This window comes from Oncorhynchus kisutch, unplaced genomic scaffold, assembly GCF_002021735.2.
Source record: "Oncorhynchus kisutch isolate 150728-3 unplaced genomic scaffold, Okis_V2 Okis05a-Okis16b_hom, whole genome shotgun sequence".
In the NCBI taxonomy this organism is placed as follows: Eukaryota; Metazoa; Chordata; class Actinopteri; order Salmoniformes; family Salmonidae; genus Oncorhynchus; species Oncorhynchus kisutch.
In genome coordinates this window covers 5,185,136-5,203,986 of record NW_022261982.1, presented here as the reverse complement: position 1 = coordinate 5,203,986, position 18,851 = coordinate 5,185,136, and the positions used below count along the sequence as shown (strand labels likewise).

The 18,851-nt window shown below is 45.5% G+C and overlaps 2 protein-coding genes across 4 annotated transcripts in view; one reads left to right on the top strand and one right to left on the bottom strand.

Annotated features, from left to right (window-relative positions):
• Window positions 1-11,027, top strand: part of LOC109878220 (sex comb on midleg-like protein 2) — a 64,511-nt gene extending 53,484 nt beyond the window's left edge. The window contains exons 10-16 of one of the 2 annotated variants that reach the window (XM_031813382.1): window positions 156-273; window positions 1,645-1,848; window positions 4,552-4,734; window positions 5,096-5,248; window positions 6,871-7,107; window positions 7,818-7,990; window positions 9,145-11,027. In XM_031813382.1, coding sequence (XP_031669242.1) covers window positions 156-273; window positions 1,645-1,848; window positions 4,552-4,734; window positions 5,096-5,248; window positions 6,871-7,107; window positions 7,818-7,990; window positions 9,145-9,270 — 1,194 coding nt within the window. In that variant the 3' untranslated portion in view covers window positions 9,271-11,027. Of the gene's footprint in view, window positions 1-155; window positions 274-1,644; window positions 1,849-4,551; window positions 4,735-5,095; window positions 5,249-6,870; window positions 7,117-7,817; window positions 7,991-9,144 lie in introns of both variants that reach the window. The other variant, XM_031813381.1, reaches the window with a different exon arrangement.
• Window positions 11,028-11,321: 294 nt separating this feature from the next.
• LOC109878231 (retinoic acid-induced protein 2) overlaps window positions 11,322-18,851 on the bottom strand; it is a 30,546-nt gene continuing 23,016 nt past the window's right edge. The window contains exons 2-3 of one of the 2 annotated variants that reach the window (XM_031813383.1): window positions 13,632-14,377; window positions 11,322-13,533 (exon numbers count right to left, since the gene is read on the bottom strand). In XM_031813383.1, coding sequence (XP_031669243.1) covers window positions 12,338-13,533; window positions 13,632-14,271 — 1,836 coding nt within the window. In that variant the 5' untranslated portion in view covers window positions 14,272-14,377 and the 3' untranslated portion in view covers window positions 11,322-12,337. Of the gene's footprint in view, window positions 13,534-13,631; window positions 18,102-18,851 lie in introns of those variants that run through there. The other variant, XM_020470473.2, reaches the window with a different exon arrangement.

Sequence of the window (18,851 nt, the reverse complement as noted above, 5' to 3'; positions counted from 1 at the left end):
AAACCCCCCGAGCTGACAAGGTACAAATCTGTCGTTCTGCCCCTGAACAGGCAGTTAACCCACTGTTCCTAGGCCGTCATTGAAAATAAGAATTTGTTCTTAACTAACTTGCCTGGTTAAATAAAGGTAAAATAAACAAGGTTGTGTTTGTTCAGAGGAAGCCACGTGTGCTGCCCTCCTCGGGGACAGGCTCTGTATATACCACAGCCTCTGAGACCAGACTGATCAACCTTCATGGACCGAAGGACAACAGCCCTGGAGTGGTCTCCACAGGTAAGACTCCTGTCAGATAAATTATAACAGTGATGCAGTTTAACAGATCTGTGTATTAACAGATATACACATTAGGAACACCTGATCTTTCCTTGTCATAGACTGATCAGGTGAATCCAGGTTGAACCTATGATCCCTTATTGATGTCACTAGTTAAATCCACTTCAATCAGTGTAGATGAAGGGGAGGAGACAGGGTTAAACAAGGATTTTAAAGTCTTGAGACAATTGAGATATGGTTGTGTATGTGTGTCATTCATAGGGTGATTGGGCAAGACAAAGGATTTAAGTGCCTTTGAATGGGGTTTGGTAGTAGGTGCCAGGCACACCGGTGTGGGTCAAGAACTGCAATGCTGCTGGGGTTTTCACACTCAACAGTTTCCTGTGTGTATCAAGAATGGTCCACCACTCAAAGGACACCCAGCCATCTTGACACAACTGTGGGAAGCATTAGAGTCAATAATGTCCAGCATCTCTTTGGGACGCTTTCTACACCTTGTAGAGTCCAGGCCCGGACGAATTGAGGCTGTTCTGAGGGGAAAAGGGGGTGCAACTCCATGTTAGGAAGATGTTCTTAATGTTTGGTACACTCAGTATATATTCACACGCTAGAGCAGTCCAACTGGTCATTGTTCTGAGTGATTTAACTGGTCCATCTAGAGCAGTCCAACTGGTCCCTTGTTCTGAGTGATTTAACTGGTCCATCTAGAGCAGTCCAACTGGTCCCTTGTTCTGAGTGATTTAACTGGTCCATCTAGAGCAGTCCAACTGGTCCCTTGTTCTGAGTGATTTAACTGGTCCATCTAGAGCAGTCCAACTGGTCCCTTGTTCTGAGTGATTTAACTGGTCCATCTAGAGCAGTCCAACTGGTCCCTTGTTCTGAGTGATTTAACTGGTCCATCTAGAGCAGTCCAGCTGGTCATTGTTCTGAGTGATTTAACTGGTCCATCTAGAGCAGTCCAGCTGGTCATTGTTCTGAGTGATTTAACTGGTCCATCTAGAATGAAGCTTTAGACATGTTCTAGTGCTTCCTGACCCCTGACCTTCATCTCTCTCTCTGTCTCTCTCTCTCTCTCTCTCTCTCTCTCTCTCTCTCTCTGTCTCTCTCTCTCTCTCTGTCTCTCTCTGTCTCTCTCTGTCTCTCTGTCTCTCTCTGTCTCTCTGTCTCTGTCTCTCTCTCTCTCTCTCTCTCTCTCTCTCTCTCTCTCTGTCTCTCTCTGTCTCTCTCTGTCTCTCTCTGTCTCTCTCTCTCTCTCTCTCTCTCTCTCTCTCTCTGTCTCTCTCTCTCTCTCTCTCTCTCTCTCTCTCTCTCTCTCTCTCTCTCTCTCTCTCTCTCTCTCTCTCTCTCTCTCTCTCTCTCTCACTCCCCCAGTGTGTGTGTACGTGAACAAGCACGGAGCCTGTGGTCCACACCTGGACAGGAAGCAGTTGCAGCAGCTGCCGGACCACTTTGGACCGGGTCCGGTCAACACTGTCCTACAGCAGGCTGTTCAGGCATGTGTGGACTGTGCCTACCAACCAACCTTCCTCTTCAGCTTCCTACAGTCCCAGTCCGACGGAGGAGAGATCATCAGAGGTAAGTTAGCCCATAGATATAGAACCCTAGACAGGAGGAGAGATCATCAGAGGTATTATAGCCATAGATATATAACCCTAGACAGGAGGAGAGATCATCAGAGGTATTATAGCCATAGATGTATAATCCTAGACAGGAGGAGAGATCATCAGAGGTATTATAGCCATAGATGTATAATCCTAGACAGGAGGAGAGATCATCAGAGGTATGTTAGCCCATAGATATAGAACCCTAGATAGGAGGAGAGATCATCAGAGGTATTATAGCCATAGATGTAGAACCCTAGATAGGAGGAGAGATCATCAGAGGTATTATAGCCATAGATATAGAACCCTAGATAGGAGGAGAGATCATCAGAGGTATTATAGCCATAGATGTAGAACCCTAGATAGGAGGAGAGATCATCAGAGGTATGTTAGCAGAGATCATCAGAGGTATTATAGCCATATATGTAGAACCCTAGACAGGAGGAGAGATCATCAGAGGTATTATAGCCATAGATGTAGAACCCTAGACAGGAGGAGAGATCATCAGAGGTATTATAGCCTATAGATATATAACCCTAGATAGGAGGAGAGATCATCAGAGGTATGTTAGCCCATAGATATATAACCCTAGATAGGAGGAGAGATCATCAGAGGTATTATAGCCATAGATGTATAACCCTAGACAGGAGGAGAGATCATCAGAGGTATTATAGCCATAGATGTATAACCCTAGATAGGCTGATGTCATGTAGTCCCTATACATCAGAATGGAACAGTTGGTCAGCCATTTTAGCTGGGGCCTGTCCTGATATATGGTCTGTGGTTATAGCTAGTGTAGTCTTGTATTGTTCTCATGATATCATGAGGTGTTCAATGGTTGTGTAATGAAGGAGGGTCGGTGAACTGCCGTGCTGACGTGATGAGTAACTAAGCTTGCCTATGAGCTGAAGACTTCAAGCTAATGCCTGTAGGCTTTAGTTCAGCTCGCTAACACAGTCCTGTGATGTGTCGGAGACTCCGGTCCGAACCCAGATGGTCCAACCCTCACTGGACAGAAACACTAGGGTTGTTACTCCACAGTGATGTCATGACATGATGAAGAAGTCAGAAGAACATCCCGGCCCCTAGACCGTCTACTCTACACAGACTCTACATATTCAAATAGTTCCTCAGTCCTCATTAAAATAATGGCAAATTCCAAATGGGAATATGGGGGTAGGCTGGGGATTCAATCAGGCAGTAGGAATTGGTTTAGGCTGCAGAGCCCACATGGTGCACTGGATAATGCCTGGTGGGATAAAGTGTGTGTGCAGCAGCTGATGTCATGTGTCTGGGGGTAATGAGAAGTGACATGCGTCCGTAACCTGGTTTGGGAGGGGCTCCCCGGGGGGGTCCCAGTCCGTGTGGGGGGGGGGGGGTCATCTGATGCTGGGCCATCTGTTACTGCACCATAGAAACCAAATAATCATGTCTTTACTGCACAATAGAAACCAAATAATCATGTCTTTACTGCGCCATAGAAACCAAATAATCATGTCTTTACTGCGCCATAGAAACCAAATAATCATGTCTTTACTGCGCCATAGAAACCAAATAATCATGTCTTTACTGCACCATAGAAACCAAATAATCATGTCTTTACTGCGCCATAGAAACCAAATAATCATGTCTTTACTGCGCCATAGAAACCAAATAATCATGTCTTTACTGCACCATAGAAACCAAATAATCATGTCTTTACTGCACCATAGAAACCAAATAATCATGTCTTTACTGCGCCATAGAAACCAAATAATCATGTCTTTACTGCGCCATAGAAACCAAATAATCATGTCTTTACTGCGCCATAGAAACCAAATAATCATGTCTTTACTGCGCCGTAGAAACCAAATAATCATGTCCGTTACTGCGCCGTAGAAACCAAATAATCATGTCTGTTACTGCGCCGTAGAAACCAAATAATCATGTCCGTTACTGCGCCATAGAATCATGGTTCTCATGGTTCTCATGGTTCTCATGGTTCTCTCTTGTTCCTCTACAGCAGACAAATGGTGAACAATATGTTTGGAACATGGAATCACAATAAAATCACAGTATCGAATCGCAATACATACAGAATTGTGAGAATTCTCCATACATAAGTATGGTGATAATATGGTATGGTCAGGTCCCTAACAGATAGTGTTTCAACAGCTAGGTAAAGAGCTATGTGATGTATATCTGGTACAGCCTGCCTCTCTCAGCCCAGATACAGACAGTTGAAGTCGGAAGTTTACATACACCTTAGCCAAACACATTTAAACTTAGTTTTTCACAATTCCTGACATTTAATCCTAGTAAAAATTCCCTGTTTTTAGGTCAGTTAGGGTCAGCACTTTATTTTGAGAATGTGAAATGTCAGAATAATAGTAGAGAGAATGATTTATTTCAGCTTTTATTTCTTTCATCACATTCCCAGTGGGTCAGAAGTTTACAAACACTCAATTAGTATTTTCTAGCATTGCCTTTAAATTGTTTAACTTTGGTCAAACGTTTCGGGTAACCTTCCATAAGCTTCCCACAATAAGTTGGGTGAATTTTGGCCCATTCCTCCTGACAGAGCTGATGTAACCAAGTCAGGTTTGTAGGCCTTCTTACTGTCCCAGGCCTTCAGTGCCTCTGTAATCAGCTAGATACCATATGACTGTGTCTATCTGTTCTGTCTCCCACTCTGCAGTGCGGTCTGATGGGGGGATCCACTATGTCAAGCTGCCACAGGCCTCCTCTGCCTCCTTTGTGCTCAGGTTCATGGAGACTCTGTGTCACCAGCTGCAGAGTGACAACCTGTTCTCCTCCCAACCCTTCAGCCCTGCATTCATGTCCTCCACTGGACACACAGCCTACGACAGGAGCACGTCAGGTAATGCCTGCAAACCATGGTGTGTGTGTGTGTGTGTGTGTGTGTGTGTGTGTGTGTGTGTGTGTGTGTGTGTGTGTGTGTGTGTGTGTGTGTGTGTGTGTGTGTGTGTGTGAGCTTTTCCTTATCTTTGTCACAAAGCCACAAGCCAGCATGTATTTCCCATCAACAGTCACATTAGAAACGGTGGCTATGTCTCTAATATTCCATTGGTCATCTATAATGTCATAGCATTTCCTTCAACAGGTCACTGACCCACATGAAACATCAGACCCCTCTATAAAACACAAGTTTCCAGAGATCTCAGTGGCCCTCAGTTGGCAGTAGCTGATGCCGTCTCTTGTCTCTCCTCTGTTGTCTTCAGTAAAAGAAGAGATGTCAGAGGCCTTGTCCATAGCCAGAGGCTCCGTAGGAAGGAGCAGGCGTTTCCAGGTGGACAGAGACAGGGACTGTAACCTTTACCCTTCTCCCCTGTCCTCCAAACGGCTGCACAGCACAGAGGCACACCCCTCGGAAGGTACACTAGCACCCCTCAGCCTCAGAGCTACCCCTGGTGCACTCACTGGGGATACATCGCAATAGTTTGAAATGACCTCCTGTCCTTCCTTTGTCATCTCGTCTCCTTCAGTACTGATATATAAACACAGAATACAGGATAAGGAAAAACTAAATGGAGGATAGCTACCCAGGAATTGACTTTCACCTGTCCAGTTCTTTAATGTCAGTGCAGATGAAATGAGGAGAGGAAGCCTCTCGACACTATTAAGATGCAGCCCAGTGCTGGACTGGGCACTGTGATTAACTAGAAGGAGAGGAAGCCTCTCTACACTATTAAGATGCAGCCCAGTGCTGGACTGGGCACTGTGATTAACTAGAAGGAGAGGAAGCCTCTCTACACTATTAAGATGCAGCCCAGTGCTGGACTGGGCACTGTGATTAACTAGAAGGAGAGGAAGCCTCTCTACACTATTAAGATGCAGCCCAGTGCTGGACTGGGCACTGTGATTAACTAGAAGGACCACTCTACTGAATTAACACAAATAACCACTTCCTTGTGTCCTCAGTAGAGTGATAGTTGTGGCCAATCGTCTTCCTTCTTATTATCCCTGATTCTACATTATTGAAACACTATCCTTAATGCATAACTGCTGTTTGGTTAATTAAAACTTCTGCTTGTATAGTTTATTAATGAAGTCTTAGTAACTGTACAGATATTGATGACCTGCCACTGTTCAATGTAATTGCATCAGCAACTAACGGCTAAGCTACCACTTCATGATTAATCACCGATCACCAAGCAGCTAACGGCTAAGCTACCACTTCATGATTAATCACCAAGCAGCTAACGGCTAAGCTACCACTTCATGATTGAACACCGATCACCAAGCAGCTAACGGCTAAGCTACCACTTCATGATTAATCACCGATCACCAAGCAGCTAACGGCTAAGCTACCACTTCATGATTAATCACCAAGCAGCTAACGGCTAAGCTACCACTTCATGATTAATCACCGATCACCAAGCAGCTAACGGCTAAGCTACCACTTCATGATTAATCACCAAGCAGCTAACGGCTAAGCTACCACTTCATGATTAATCACCGATCACCAAGCAGCTAACGGCTAAGCTACCACTTCATGATTAATCACCAAGCAGCTAACGGCTAAGCTACCACTTCATGATTGAACACCGATCACCAAGCAGCTAACGGCTAAGCTACCACTTCATGATTAATCACCGATCACCAAGCAGCTAACGGCTAAGCTACCACTTCATGATTAATCACCAAGCAGCTAACGGCTAAGCTACCACTTCATGATTAATCACCGATCACCAAGCAGCTAACGGCTAAGCTACCACTTTATGATTAATCACTGATCACCAAGCAGCTAACGGCTAAGCTACCACTTCATGATTAATCAATGATCACCAAGCAGCTAACGGCTAAGCTACCACTTCATGGTTGATCACCAAGCAGCTAACGGCTATGCTACCACTTCATGATTAATCACCAATCATCAAACACTTGCTTAGTTTCTCATGACACATTATTAGATGGCATTTTACTTTAAGAATTCATGTGTGTGTGACACTGTATTGGTGTGTGTCTATACGCTACCTCTCTTACCCTCCATCAGAGCCCCTTCCTCGCAGTGAGAACGGTTTGACTGAGGACCCTATGGACACCTCCACCTCTCCCTCCATGACCCCTCGCCCCCTGACACAACGCACCACTTCAGAGTACCGTGGCCAGGGGTCCAGCAGCCCCTACTACCCTGGGTCTGGCCCTGGTCACCCCCCACCACCACCCCTCAGGCGCCTGGCCCCCAACCCTTCCGACCTGGGGTCCAGAGGGCTACAGAGAAGAGTGGAAGGTAGGCCTTGTAAGAGCTTAACCCCCATTGGCTTGCTGACTGGGCGGGCCTTGTGTGTGCCTCTAGATTCTAGTTGGCCATTTACGTTTGTTTGAATGTAGATTTTTTGGGGGGTGGCTAGGCTTCCTGTGTTGGAGCAGATCACATTCAACATTTTAGTAACTTAGCAGACGCTCGTATCCAGAGCGACTTAGTTAGTGCATTCATCTTAAGATAGCTAGGTGAGACAACCACACATCTCAGTCATAGCCAGTACATTTTCCAGAATAAAGCAGCTGAGACAGTGCTAGCAAGACAAGTTAGATCAAGAAAGGCAATGGTGTTTTTATTTTCATTCGTTTAACAGCAGTGTAGTCAGGTGGCAGTAAATATGTTGTGTAGCACTGCCACCTAGTGGACAATGCCATGGATATGTTGTGCCTTCCCTGTAAAGTAATTTTCTTTATTTAACTAGGCAAGTCAGTTAAGAACAAATTCTTATTTTCAATGACAGCCTAGGAACAGTGGGTTAACTGCCTTGTTCAGGGGCAGAATGGCACCTTGTCAGCTCGGGGATTTGAAACCTTTCGGTTACTAGTCCAACGCTCTGACCACTAGGCTACCTGCCGCCCTGTAAAGTCTGAAAGGATCAGTATTCATGGTGGTTAACTAGAAAGGTGAATATTGAATTCTGACTCTCTGCTGCTCTGTCTGTGTGTTCTGTTGTTCAGCTGCGAGCTCCACCACAGGTCCTGAGCACCTGGCAGCTGCAGACCGGGAGGCTGCAGCGGGGAACGGGGCCGGGAACGCCCCTTCCTCCTGGTCTGTGGATGAGGTGATGCAGTTTGTCCACGACGCCGACCCCCAAACACTCGGACCCCACGTGGAGCTCTTCAGAAAACACGTGAGTGGACCTTGATTGATTTATTTATTGATTGATGATGTTTCTTGTCCTGTGTGTCTAAGTGCCGGGTCCAGGCCTGATGTTACACTATTGAGATGCTCCCTAGATGTGTGTCTAAGTGCCGGGTCCAGGCCTGATGTTACACTATTGAGATGCTCCCTAGATGTGTGTCTAAGTGCCAGGTCCAGGCCTGATGTTACACTATTGAGATGCTCCCTAGATGTGTGTCTAAGTGCCCCAGGTCTGATGTTACACTATTGAGATGCTCCCTAGATGTGTGTCTATGTCCCGGGTCCAGGCCTGATGTTACACTATTGAGATGCTCCCTAGATGTGTGTCTAAGTGCCAGGTCCAGGCCTGATGTTACACTATTGAGATGCTCCCTAGATGTGTGTCTAAGTGCCAGGTCCAGGCCTGATGTTACACTATTGAGATGCTCCCTAGATGTGTGTCTATGTCCCGGGTCCAGGCCTGATGTTACACTATTGAGATGCCCCCTAGATGTGTGTCTAAGTGCCGGGTCCAGGCCTGATGTTACACTAAAAAGAAATTCACCCCTGGATATGTGTTAGGTGTCTGGCCTGGTTCTGATGTGCTCCAGTCCTCCTTGCTGTGTGTATGTCCCTGTCAGAAGCAGGAAGGGAGGACGTCTGTGTCACAGAGAGAGATTTACAACACTGTTCTAATTCTATTCCTATGGCCTGTGTCCTCTGTGTTTAGTCTATAACCTGGGAGACTAGCACTGGCCTGTGTCCTCTGTGTTTAGTCTATAACCTGGGAGACTAGCACTGGCCTGTCTCAGAACCTTCCCTACCTGTCTGGAGAGAATCACTTTCATTCCCTCCAGGAAAACCCAACTCTGTTCAACCATACAGGCCATCTACAACGCAGTGAATGTTTACAGTACGACGCCAGACATTTTCTGTTGATGTCTGTCTGGACATCTCAGCTCAGAGAGAATGATGTTGTTGTTCTGCTGTTATGTTTGTTCTGTGTTGGGGGAAATAGGTGCACCTATCACTGTTGAACATAAAAAACCCCACAACCTTTCATTTAGAAGAGTTAGTCAGAGATGTTTCGGCCATCTTGGCTGTCATCTGGTCCTGTGTTGGTGCTAAGCCCTCTTTCTGACTGCGTTTGTCTCTTGTCTTCAGGAGATCGACGGAAAGGCGCTGATGCTTCTACGTAGTGACATCATCATGAAGTACATGGGTCTGAAGCTAGGCCCCGCCCTCAAGCTATGTCACCACATCGAGAGGCTCAAACAGACCAAACAGTAACACACACACACACACACACACACACACACACACACACACACACACACACACACACACACACACACACACACACACACACACACACACACACACACACACACACTAGAATGGGAAGATCAAACCCTAAGCACAATGAGTCCTTAATCATTCCTTTGCAGAGACCTTCATACCTCATCCTGTGATGAAGAGCATTCAGAGAAACAGTATGAACGTCAGCGTGAACGTCAGTACAGAGAAACACTATGAACGAACTTCAGTCTACTATTCTTTAGAATAGACTCAGCTGAATCCCAAAGGATGATGTTGAGTGTTTACCTACCTATGCATTGCCCATGTACACCTTCTCTCAACCCTTACCTACTTAGCCTGGTCCCAGAATGTTCTGTAAAAAACAAACAGATCTGAGACCAGGCTACTGTCGGCCGTGGAGACCTGGAGATGCAAGGAGCCATCTCCACACAACCCCCAATGCCATGTACTACTTGTTGCACTAGCCTCTCATTGCAATAAGATATCAACCATTCAGCTTCTATATGGATACTGTGATTTGATTCTTCAATAGTTTAAATATCAAAGGATGTTGATAAGGAGAATGTACCATGCTGTTAAGATTCATTGTTTGTTTTGGACACTGCATTTGACCGTACTCCTCAGTGCATTCAGGGTGTGACATCACACAATCTGGACTCGTTGGAACACTGATCCTTCTTCGGATCGCCCAATGGAACTTCTAACCAGGATCTATGATTGTGATTGGACATTCACATATTCCTCTGCTGCGTGTAGATTCTAGAATATGTTGGACAATGAAGACAGGAAGTTCCTGTTCAAGTCAACGTCTCATTGTAAAAGAAGATGGTGGACTTCTGTTTGAAGAACCAGACAAAAAACCTGTGTTTTACATAAAAAGCCAAAAAAGATGTTTTTTATATCTTGGATTTTGTACCGTCTTTAAAAGGTATTATTCATCTCTACATATATACAGGGTTGTGTTGAATCCTGTCTGTATTTTAACCCAAACAATATGGTATTTGTAATGTTGGCTACACCATCCGACAACTACCTGATGGTAGCCACGCTGAACATTGATTGCAACACGTGTATGGCCTTCATCTCATTTCAAATCATAGCCGTTAAAAGTAGATAGTTGACTGTTGGTTGTCTGAAGGTTTTCAAGCACCAAATGGACAGTTAATATGTATCTAACGTTTCATGTCCAGGATATCCTGCATATATGGATACAAGGCTGTGTAGCAGTCAGACAAACAGGATATGGAGTGTTAGGGGGATTCAACACACAAGGAAAAGATGTGGATGGGATTCATTTGTGTCACAACAACCTATAATGTGATAAAATAGGACTTATTTTGACTATTTATCTCGTCTCTGTGGCAGAAGAAGTGATCCATTCCTGAACATTTTTCCGAAGGTTTTCAGTTGAAATGAACGGTAACACTTACAACGGCCTTGCTTTATTGTGATACTCAGGTTTTACTAGGCTTTTGTGTTTTAGGACAGACTTCTTCATAGTAGCATTTGCTTGTTTAGTTCATTTTCTGTTTGACAATATTTTAGATCAACTTTGTATATATTTTTTAAGATTCTACATTTTCGTCTGTTGTTCCATAGAAACGACACACAGTGTACATACATATGGTAAAAACAACTTTTCAAGTACCGGTACTGGAAACGGCTCCTTTGTTAAATAATATTTTCATATGTACTTTCACGCAATTAAACTTTTTTTTTTTTCACCATTTGCCTCATTTCATGAGAGTTGACAAGCATTTTTATTTAAACCTTTTATTTAACTAGGCAAGTCAGTTAAGAACAAATTCTTATTTACAACGCGGGCATACCGGGGAACAGTGGGTTAACTGCCTTGTTCAGGAGCAGAACAGACATTTTTACCTTGTCAGCTCATGGATTGGATCCAGCAGCCTTTAATGGTTACTGGCCCAACACTCTAACCACCAGGCCGCCCCGGCATGAACCTTTAATCATTTGAAAAGGGAAGTGTCCCTTTTAGTAATAAATAAGTACATGTGATGTTAAGACAAAGGGGCATCATGCTCAACAAGAACACTTTGTTTTATTCTCATGACAGTTTTCTCCAACTGAATCACATACAAACATGAACCATCAAATGACTGGCTAAGTGTCTGATCCTAAATCAGATATGAAATACTGTATAGGCCTAGCGAAGCATCAACAAATGTACCTTTTCACATGGGAAGTAGCAGACGATGGACAGCCACATTTAATCTGTGAATTGACAGCATTTTGTAAAAGGAGAAAGTCCTCTTTTAACAGTTTATATTGATGAATTAAACATGAAGGTAAAAATGTCAGACAACTACAAATACAGTCACAACACTACAGCAACAAAGTGGTCCTTCGTCTCTCAACACATGGAAGAGATATTGTCCATGCCAGGAAGATTGTCCCCAATCGTCTGCCGTAGTCACAGCACTACAGCAACAAAGTCGTCCTTCGTCTCTCAACACATGGAAGAGATATTGTCCGTGCCAGGAAGATTGTCCTCAATCGTCTGCCGTAGTCACAGCACTTGGCCAATGTCTCAGAACTTCTGTCAACAACAAGAGCTAGCAGTAAAGACACGTAACCAACTGGATTTGAACCTCGGGTCTCTTGTGTCCCACAAGACTGTGTTAGCCTGTTGAGCTAAAGCCTAGGCATTAGCTAAGCTCGGGGAGCTAACGCAAGTCTTCAGGTCTTAGTCAAGGATAGTTCACCTCATCACCACCTCCTTTATGTAACAGAGACCGCCCTGTCTGTCTGACCCGGGATTCGATCCCACTTCTACAATGACACTTCACGCTCCAGCCTGGTCCCACATCTGCAAGACAGTACAAACAGATCTGGGACCAGGCTAACTCCTCTACAAACAGATCTGGGACCAGGCTATCTCCTCTCTACAAACAGATCTGGGACCAGGCTAACTCCTCTCTACAAACAGATCTGGGACCAGGCTAACTCCTCTACAAACAGATCTGGGACCAGGCTAACTCCTCTCTACAAACAGATCTGGGACCAGGCTAACTCTCTACTTCCTGGGGCAGAAGGCAGCCAGACGTTGCTTCTTGATGGGGAGGATGTGGATCTCCTGTGAACTGACCTTCTTCAGTTTGATGGCCTGTCTGTTCCTGGGGAGGTTAGGGTCCTTCTGCTCCACCACATGGTGTCCTCTGGTTAGAGGCAGAGAACCGTAACACTGATGTAACAGCGCCCCCGTGTGGCCGGAGGAGTCGTGTTGTTTAATAGACAGGCTCTTACTGGACAGCCCTGAGAGAGACTTGATCTTCCCACAGAAGATGGCGGTGGTGGGGATCGCGTCTTTGACCGCCACGATGACTTTGGCTGTTTGAGAGGTGTGAAAGATCTCAAAGTTGGAGCTACCGCTGCTGCTACTGCTCTTGGGCTCGCTGCTGGGTCTATTACCGCTCCCACCTCCATCCACAACCGCCCACTGACGCCGTCTACTGAATTCTACATGGGTTACACCGTTCAACAGGCTAGGGTGGTGGTGAAGCTTCTGAGTGCACTCCGCAGGCTTTAAGACCTCCAGAGAAACAGATGTAGTGCCCTCGGGTGAAGGGAGCCAAGCTGTAGTAGCGCCCTCGGAAGAAGTGTGCCAGTCCCGCGATGAAGGACGCTCTTTTCTTTTCTGTTTACTAGCTACAGACAGGTCGAGGACAGTGTCATCGTGTTGTTGAAATGCCATTTCCTGCTTTGGTTGGATAATGGGAGGGGATTTCACTGATAGGTCAAGCACCTCCCCCTCGGGGACCATGGCAACAGAGGACAGAGAGGCCATTGACGATGGAGGGTAAAGAGTCATAATGTTACCATGTGGTGGAGGACTGACGATCTCCTCATAGTTAGTCTGTGTGCTTTTAGTCACCATGCAGGCTGATTTAGAGGGGTCAGAGAATCCTTTGGACTCCTGGCTCTGTGGGACGGGGATAGGGAGAGGGATGGGTAGAGGCACAGGGAGAGGAACAATGACAGGGTAGGGGACCAGGAGGGTGGCAGGGGGTACCAGGGGGGCTAGCGGGGAGCTGTAGGGGTAGGAGAGGGGTGGAGGTTGGGGTTGGGATGGGGGGAACGGGGCTGAAGCAAAGGGGTCAGTTGGGGTTGACTCCGCTGGGTGACAGGAAGAGGAGATGGGGTTGGTCTGAGCAGAAAACAGGTCCTGTATGAGGGCAGCGAATGCCGGGTTCTGGAGGATGGCATGAATACCTAGGAGAGAGAAAGAGAGAGAATGGTTGTATTACTACAATCGGAGGGGTTACACACCAATAGTCGACAGCTGAATTACTATATACCATTACAATTACCTGGGTCCTGGGCTGGAGGTCCAGGTAGTTTCTGATCCAGGGCTGGAGGCTGGCAGAAGGCCAACGAAGCCATGGAAGAGGTCTGAGGCTGGGTGTGACACAGCAGATTGTTCTGGAGGAAGGACAGGGAAGGGTAGGGGGGAGTCTGCTGGAGCATCGCTCCCATGGTGTTCAGATGCTGGAACACATGCTGCTCCAGGACCAGAGGCAGGGAGAGACCAGGGCCTTGGGAGAGGGAGCCCAGGGAGAGAGGCCCCTGGTGGGTCAGGAGGTACGGAGGGATCCCCTGGGGAGGGGTTCCTCCAGCCATCTGTTGGAGGGGGTGGATGGGCAGCATCACAGGACTGTCCCCCAGACAGAGAGGCTGAAGCACGGTGGCAGCCACCTTAAGAGCCACCCCTTCTCGAGCCTCGGCGCTGGGACTGACCATGGTGGGGGACGCTGGGATAGTTACCATATGTGAAAGGCTTGGTTTCTGATTAGCCTGGCCAGGAGAGCTGATGCGTGAGGCCTCGCTTGTAATCAGCTGGGTGACAGTGTTCTCTACCTTTCTGACCCCCTCTCCACCACCTCTTCCTCCTCCACTACTTCCCCCATTCTGAGGAAGGTCAGCTACATGCTCCGAGCAAAGATCCTCCATCTTCTTTTTCCTCAAAACATCCACTGGAGTCTGATCTTAGGACAGGAGGGCCATGGTTACTGTGGCCATGGTTACTGTTTAGCAGAGTCACAGACCGGCATCGAACCTGACGGGGGAAAGAGAAAAGGCTTGTTTTAATGGACAAATATGGGTCATTAGTCAGAACTAGAACTGGCAAGTTAGCAAAGTAAAGTAAGAGAAAACAACAAGCTTCAGTGTTTATTCAGTGTTCATGTGGATGAAAGCAGAGTAGACTTGGAGATTTATGTCCCAGTCCCTCCTGCTGTGATTTAATGAAAGACCCCGAGGACAAACTGTTGGACTTGACTTGGTTCAACTCAAAATGAACACTAAATCACTTCTAAATCCTCTTGTCTTTTCCAAATCCCCCAGTATTACCCTTGAACCTGCTAGTGATGTTTGTGTCCCAAATAGCACCCTATTCTCTGTCTAGTGTGTTACATTTGACCTGAGCCCTATGGGCCCTGGTCAAAAGTAGTGCACTATAAGCCTAAGTACAATAACTAACATTGCCAGCACCAATATATTTATTAAAAATGTGTTTCCCTGGCAGGCATAGATTGAGCAGGAATGTAATTTCATAAGGGTCATGTTTAGCCTGGTTTAGTTGAGTTAGATTGGACAGAAGGTGGCTCATGTCTTTACAGAGACCTGGGAGGTAGAGAACCTGTAATAAACATTGAGTTAGATTGGACAGAAGGTGGCTCATGTCTTTACAGAGACCTGGGAGGTAGAGAACCTGTAATAAACATTGAGTTAGATTGGACAGAAGGTGGCTCATGTCTTTACAGACACCTAGGAGGTAGAGAACCTGTAATAAACATTGAGTTAGATTGGACAGAAGGTGGCTCATGTCTTTACAGACACCTAGGAGGTAGAGAACCTGTAATAAACATTGAGTTAGATTGGACAGAAGGTGGCTCATGTCTTTACAGACACCTAGGAGGTAGAGAACCTGTAATAAACATTGAGTTAGATTGGACAGAATGTGGCTCATGTCTTTACAGACACCTAGGAGGTAGAGAACCTGTAATAAACATTGAGTTAGATTGGACAGAAGGTGGCTCATGTCTTTACAGACACCTAGGAGGTAGAGAACCTGTAATAAACATTGAGTTAGATTGGACAGAAGGTTGCTCATGTCTTTACAGACACCTAGGAGGTAGAGAACCTGTAATAAACATTGAGTTAGATTGGACAGAAGGTGGCTCATGTCTTTACAGACACCTAGGAGGTAGAGAACCTGTAATAAACATTGAGTTAGATTGGACAGAAGGTGGCTCATGTCTTTACAGACACCTAGGAGGTAGAGAACCTGTAATAAACATTGAGTTAGATTGGACAGAAGGTGGCTCATGTCTTTACAGACACCTAGGAGGTAGAGAACCTGTAATAACCCTGGTCCTAATAATGAAGAGACAGTAGAAATACTCTGTGTGTGACAGCTGACGTAACACTTGTTTTAGCAGCAGAACGGAGAACACAGGAAATCTGTTATTTTGTTCTCCGACATATCAACCAAATACAGGAAACAGGATATTTCTATAATGAGGCCTTGAAGTGACCATAAAACTAGACTGGATCAATATGAACAACAGTCTAACATTGTTGTGTTTTAAACCAGAGTTAAAACTAGACTGGATCAATATGAACAACAGTCCACCATTGTCGTGTTTTAAACCAGAGTTAAAACTATACTGGATCAATATGAACAACAGTCCACCATTGTCGTGTTTTAAACCAGAGTTAAAACTAGACTGGATCAATATGAACAACAGTCCACCATTGTCGTGTTTTAAACCAGAGTTAAAACTAGACTGGATCAATATGAACAACAGTCTAACATTGTCGTGTTTTAAACCAGAGTTAAAACTAGACTGGATCAATATGAACAACAGTCTAACATTGTTGTGTTTTAAACCAGAGTTAAAACTAGACTGGATCAATATGAACAACAGTCTAACATTGTTGTGTTTTAAACCAGAGTTCTGGAAAACCTTCACAGAGCAATTTAGATCAGTATGACTCCTGATTATGTCTAAATATGCCCAGAAACAGAACTAGTCCTTGCCTCTCACCAGTCCTCCCAGCTTCTCTCCTATCTATTAGATGTAAATGTTTTGTGGTGGAAGCCATTGGCTTTAGCCTGGTCTCAGATCTGTCTGTGCTCTCTTGACAACTCCAGCGCGTTGCTGTGACAGAAATGGAGTTGGCAAGACAGCGCAGACAGATCTGAGACCAGGCTATTGTGCGGTTGGATCAGGCTGGATATTCCTCTTCCTGTCAGCTACTTGGATCAGACTGGATATTCCCCCTCCACTCCGTTAGATCAGGCTGGATATTCCTCCTCCACTCCGTTAGATCAGGCTGGATATTCCCCCTCCACTCAGTTAGATCAGGCTGGATATTCCTCCTCCACTCAGTTAGATCAGGCTGGATATTCCTCCTCCACTCAGTTAGATCAGGCTGGATATTCCTCCTCCACTCAGTTAGATCAGGCTGGATATTCCTCCTCCACTCAGTTAGATCAGGCTGGATATTCCTCCTCCACTCAGTTAGATCAGGCTGGATATTCCTCCTCCGCTCAGTTAGATCAGGCTGGATATTCCTCCTCCACTCCGTTAGATCAGGCTGGATATTCCCCCTCCTCTCAGTTAGATCAGGCTGGATATTCCTCCTCCACTCTGTTAGATCAGGCTGGATATTCCTTCTCCACTCAGTTAGATCAGGCTGGATATTCCTCCTCCACTCAGTTAGATCAGGCTGGATATTCCTCCTCCGCTCAGTTAGATCAGGCTGGATATTCCTCCTCCACTCCGTTAGATCAGGCTGGATATTCCCCCTCCACTCAGTTAGATCAGGCTGGATATTCCTCCTCCACTCAGTTAGATCAGGCTGGATATTCCTCCTCCACGCAGTTAGATCAGGCTGGATATTCCTCCTCCACTCAGTTAGATCAGGCTGGATATTCCTCCTCCACTCAGTTAGATCAGGCTGGATATTCCTCCTCCGCGCAGATCAGGCTGGATATTCCTCCTCCACTCAGTTAGATCAGGCTGGATATTCCTCCTCCACTCAGTTAGATCAGGCTGGATATTCCTCCTCCACTCAGAGAGTTGTTTACATGCAGGCCAAATAAATAAGATACTTGTGTACAGAGAGGGAAGCCTCAGCTATCTACAGTATATTCCTATGGAGACTGTCTCTGCCAGTCATATTACTGGGGAATACAATACGAAACTCTGTCAAATAGATGTGCGCATCTGAACCTTAGGGTCAGGTTTCCAGGACACATTGAAGCCTAGGTTACTCATGGACATAGAAAATGTTCCATAGAAAATCTCCAATCTCCTACAATATTAAAATGAAACTGAAAGTAGAGCTAAAGAAAGGCTCCGTTTGGTTTGGGGGAGAAAGACAAGGTACGGGGAGGGTTAATTCAAATCCTGGTGATATCTTGTTAAAGTCCTTGAACATGTCCATTATAGTCTTATGTCTCTCTTATCAGGTCACCCTGACACAGACACGAGGAGAGAGAAAACACATAAACCCTCCTCCAAACATCTCTTCCAATACCAGGCCTGCATGTACACCACAGATATGAAGATGTCCATCCAAACACCAGATACAGAACCTCCCCCACATTAGCAGGATCTAGGATGTGAATAGAGGACGGCTCCCCTCTGCTTGGCTCTCTCCTCCTCCCCAGCAGTCGGTCGGGGACTGAGTTGAAAAGGTTAAGCCGGGGGTAATAGGCCATATGTAGCTGTTTAGAGGGAAGCTTTTCATTTGTGAGGCTTCAGGGTCCTGTGGTGAATTGTGTTTGGAAAAACCTTAATGCCAAAGGAGGTCTGTTCCAACTCCCTGACCCTAATACACTGCTTAAGGCCGTGTGCCAAATGACACCCTATTCCTTATGTAGTGCACTACTCTTGACCAGGGCCCATAGGGCTCTAATTTAAACATAGTACACTACATAGGCCAGGAAATAGGGTGCCATTTTGGGACACATATTAGATATCCTGCTGTTCTGCTGATCACTGGTCTGGACAAAATGGTTCCTCTGCATTAACCCACTAATGTAATAACAGAAAGGACATTGTGGAACGGTAAATTAATAATCATGTCTACAGAGCGAAGCCGTCAGATTCAGGATGATACACTAGTTCCTGTATTTGAAAGTCTTGTTGTCATTTATTTTTCTTCAGTTGGCCTGAAGACGTCAAGGCTTAGTTAGAAATGGGTTTTATTGAGTGTAAATATTCTGAATAAATTCTGCCTAAATAGTCTGTTTAAAGCCTGACTGTAAAACGCTGCATCTTTCCTTTTACAACTGTAAGATGCATTGCATTTTACGAAAAAGCCACATTTCTACAAATCTGTCTTCAATTGAAACATCATTCTGTTGACTTACACTCCCTGGGACTCATCTGGGGCTGTGATAGAAATGAGGTCATCAATAATCAAGAGTTAACATTTAAGCACTTGTTTAAAATCTGGTGGTGGAAAACAAACACACGCACTTAAAGCTACCAGCACTGTACACACACACGCACGCA